Below are 4,497 nucleotides of genomic sequence, written 5' to 3'. Positions count from 1 at the left end.
GAACTCTCCTGCTTTACTTGAAGCTTGTGACTTGGAGAGGTGTTCCAGCTGAAGAGAGCGGGGGAACAGAGCGAAAAATTAAATACAAATAAAGCCACTATATTCAAAAGTCATAACTTCTCACCATTGAAATCCCATTTAGCCTTAACCACCAATGAGGTCAACAGTAAGAGAATTACAGGTCAAATATTTATATCTGCCCCAACTATCACCTACTTCTTCTCTTATTAAAGCTGCAATATGCAACTTCTTTTTTTACATTAAAATAACAATAAATATAAACTTTTTTACATTATCAGTCTGTGTCTTCATGCTTAAATCTCCTGTTTGACTGAAATTGGCTTTTCACTGATGTTGGATCATTTTGGGGCGTATACCATGTTGATTTGCACATTTTTAATATCTTATTTTAAATAGAAAATTCAACAATAACGACAATATAAGCCAAAATACAAAGGCAGGCATTTGGGAGAAGGCTCCGATCGAACTGCAGGGCAACTTCATTTTCATTTTGGTTTGAACTTTTCAGCACACACACACACACACACACACACACACAAGAATGAGGGATGTTGACTACCAGCCAGGGATTTGACAGTAATTCATCCCTTGGTATATAAGTGTACTTGATTCTGATTGGCTGGAGGGTTTTCTATTCATTTCCTGCAGCACACTGCGCAGCCGGGCCGCTCTGACGCAGCAGCTGCTGACCGCTGCTGTAAATCAATGTTCCTGCAAGGTTTAGTCACCGAGAAGAAGAGAGGCATCAGTCTCCGGCTGGCAGTAAAACGCCGTCACATCGCATCAGGATGACAGAGAGACGCTGGCAGCCGGACAGCGGCAGGCGCTGACATCACACCCAGACAGAGGCAGAGACAGTTTGGGCGGTTCTACCTTTACAGAGAGGAGACAGGAGGTGGAGCAGGTCGGGTCTACAGATAGGTGAAGAAGTGTCTCCCAACACGTTGACTCAGGTCTAGTCCACATAAATAAATTTGAAAACCAGTGTCCAAAGTGTCCAAAGTTTTTCGTCCACACTAACATTTTCACTAGCATTTTTGAAAAGTCCCCTGTCCACACTGATATACCAAAAATGCATCATTTCGTCCATGTGCATGTGCAGGACAGTTGGGCCGGACGCCATTTCCACCAGGCGTTTTTCAAGGTTGTTGTTTACAGAGCGATTGTGAAGAACAAAGTCCGTTAGCAAGTTAAGTTTCTGAAAAAATGCCTAAATCGAAAAGTGTCACGGTAGAGTTCTCTAAGTTCGGGGCGTCTCTCCAGACACCAGCCACCGTTCCTTGAGGCAGTAATTCAGCCTGCAGGGATCACATGACAGCGAAGCGCCTGAGATGCCCCGTTTTCCGAACCGGCGTTTTCACATTCATCCACTCGGGAGAGCGTTTTCGGAAAGCCCAGTTTTCGGTGGTTGAAAACGGCGGCTTAGTGTGGATGGAAGAAATTAAGATGCGTTTTTTAAATTTCAGCGTACAGAAGGCCCAGCGGCGCCTGCTCCTGCTGAGGGAAGCTCCGGGGTTTTAACGACAGGAAGGACGTTTTAACTGCCGTCTACAAATCACCCACTGAATCTCTTCTCACCTTCAGCATCACATCCTGGTATCGTTCCCTCTCCATAAAAAAACTAATCAAAACCTTTTAGGATCATCAAGCAAGCAGTTAAAATAACCTTCCAGCCCCAACTATCAGAAGTCTAAACTTTGCCTGCTGTCCTGCTCCATGAGTCTCAGTCTTTAGCACTTTTTGAATTTGCACGGTGATTCATAGTCGGTCTGGTCAAGCCTATCCACCGGCAGTTATTTCAGACAGATACTGTCCGACAAACCTGATTGGATGGTGGATGTAGGTGGGACAAACTTCCTCATGACGAGCGTTACAGAGCGACAACAGCGACGACCAAAATGGCAGCCGGCAAAAAAAACTGGATGATATGAAACTAGACTTAGTGATTTCGTAAGTCTTTAAAAAACTGAATGGCATCGATGAAATAAAACAGGAACAATCAGCTGTTTAAAAGCTCGGACACTTCATCCCAACCGCCATCGGCATTTTAAACAAAGACATTCACACTCTGTCATGTTTGCACGTTGCCACCTGCACTTTTCCTCTTTTACCTCTAATCTCTAATCTTATGTATGTTTTTAACCCTGATGTCTGTTTATTTGTTTTTGTGTGGTATGTCTTTTTTATGAGCCATGTGAAAAACAATTTTCTGTCATGCTTGTGATAGTAATAAAGCTTTCTGAATCTGAATCTGAATCTGTATATTTCCTGAAGTTCACAGGTTTAATTCTGGAAACAGTCGTGGAGCAATTGAACTGTTCTGCTCCTGGCTGACCTCTGACCCCTGACCCCATCTGCTGAAATGTGGGCCTGTGTGTGTGTGTGTGTGTGTGTGTGTGTGTGTGTGTGTGTGTGTGTGTGTGTGTGTGTGAGAGAGAGAGAGAGAGAGAGAGAGGGAGATGAAGAAACTCATTTGATACACTGGGTGGAAGATGGAGACTGAAGCTATCTCACAATAGAAAGAGAAGAGAGTCTGTGCTGCTGTCTAACTGCTCCCTCTAGTGGCTGCATGAGGACTTGTCCTGAGCTCAATCCAGTGGTTCTCAACGTGGGGTCCGGGGTCCACCAGGGGTCCTTGAGGGGGTTCCAGGGGGTCCCCAGCAAACTGATGAATTGTTAAACTTCAGCATTATTTCATTTACAAGAAGTTAACACAATTAGAGAATGTAAAAGAATGACTGTTTTGATCATAGTTTCTCTGTTATCTCTCTACCTACAATACAGATAGTCATGGGATCCTGGACAAAATCATATCTGACAATAAAAATATTTTCCCTCTCTGCCTCAGCCCACCCAAGGTTTCTTCCAAGTTTTTCCTACTAAGGTTTTTCTTGGGAGTTTTTCCTTGTGTGCATTAGGGTCTAAGGCTGGGGGTGCCGGGTAGGTTAGGCTAGATTGTTTGTCTTGCTAAAATCTGCTCTTGTCTACCTTGTGTTTTTCGCTATGCTTGTCCTTTATCTTTTTGTTCACCACTGATTGTGTCTAGTTAGACCGAGCTAGGCTCATTCTCTGCAAAGTCCTCTGAGACATGCTTGTGATAAAGGGCTATGTAAATAAACAAACTTGAACTTGAACTTGAACTTTACCAGACTGAAGGACACACTGCTGCTAACAGATACCATACTGTCAGCTAGAGGACACACACACATACACCATACTACACATGTTCTTGTATATTTCTTACAATAATGGCAAGGTTGGCTCAGTCTTTGTTGATTCAACGTGTGTGTGTGTGTGGTGTGTGTGTGTGTGTGTGTGTGTGTGTGTGTGTGTGTGTGTGTGTGAGAGAGAGAGAGAGAGAGAGAGAGGGAGATGAAGAAACTCATTTGATACACTGGGTGGAAGATGGAGACTGAAGCTATCTCACAATAGAAATGTGTGGTGTGTGTGTGTGTGTGTGTGTGTGTGTGTGTGTGTGTGTGTGTGTGTGCGTGTGTCCAGGTTCTTGGAGTGTGAGCGGCGTTGTGATGAAGATCCTTGTTGCCGTGGTATCGGCTTCATCACCAGGTAACAAACATCACTAACGAGGATTTTTAAACCTTTATGTAGCAGTGAAGCAGAACTGACTGAGAGTGAGGAGTGAGGTGAAACTTTATTGATCCCTGAGGAGAAACATGGTCATTAAAGCTACAAAGAACAGCTAGTGTGCAAATCAGGTGTGTTACTGTAACAACAAGACAGTGATGTTAGCTGACCAGATACTATGGTTAGCTAGCTAACAAGCTGACATTATCTAAACACTAAATCAATCAGATGGATCAGTGATGAAATGATCAGTTCAGCCAGAAACAGACAGAAATTAGCCGTCTGTTCAATTCTGTTGAGACGGACAGAAACACAATCAGCTGTTCAGAGAGCTGAGGACCTCCAACATGGCCGCCAGAGGGGAGCTACATCACCTGAAAGATCTTTGTTTGCAGAAGAGAAAAATTGAGGAGCTCTTAATTTCACCAGTTTTTCTACTTGAACCAAAGTGAGGAAATTGTGTTCTTCTTTGTTCATGGCTCTTTGGCAACAGCAGTCTGTCTCTCTATAAATATCAGCATCACTGGAAAAGGGAAGTAGCATCACTGAGCTGTCTGTCTCACCGTCTGTCAGTCAGTGTGTCAGTCAGTGTGTCAGTCAGTGTGTCTGTAGGAAGACAACTAACATGCTGCCGCTCCTTCTCCACACCTTCACCTTCATCTGCCTCCTGACAGGTGAGTACAAATCTGACAGTGAGTCGTGTTGTGAGAAACAGTCAGGATGCTTTAATTGAATGAATCAAGAATGAAGTGGAAGACCTAAAAGAGAGCGGGGATGTTTTCTTGGGTCTGTGGAGTGTGGTGTGTGGGTCGGGACGTCTCTGCAGCGCGACAATATTTAGTTTGAGGTGCTGTTTTGACACACATTTCGCCTTTGACAGGTGTTGCGCCT

At 44.0% G+C, this 4,497-nt stretch overlaps 1 protein-coding gene across 1 annotated transcript in view; it reads left to right on the top strand.

Annotated features, from left to right (window-relative positions):
- Positions 1–4,202: 4,202 nt before the first annotated feature.
- havcr2 (hepatitis A virus cellular receptor 2) overlaps positions 4,203–4,497 on the top strand; it is a 5,664-nt gene continuing 5,369 nt past the window's right edge. The window contains exon 1 of the mRNA XM_071904141.2: positions 4,203–4,280. Coding sequence (XP_071760242.2) covers positions 4,232–4,280 — 49 coding nt within the window. The 5' untranslated portion in view covers positions 4,203–4,231. The remainder of the gene's footprint in view (positions 4,281–4,497) is intronic.

The sequence above is a fragment of the Centroberyx gerrardi genome, chromosome 11 (assembly GCF_048128805.1).
Source record: "Centroberyx gerrardi isolate f3 chromosome 11, fCenGer3.hap1.cur.20231027, whole genome shotgun sequence".
In the NCBI taxonomy this organism is placed as follows: Eukaryota; Metazoa; Chordata; class Actinopteri; order Beryciformes; family Berycidae; genus Centroberyx; species Centroberyx gerrardi.
The sequence above is the reverse complement of the archived record's forward strand: the minus strand, read 5'-3'. Positions and strand labels throughout refer to the sequence as shown.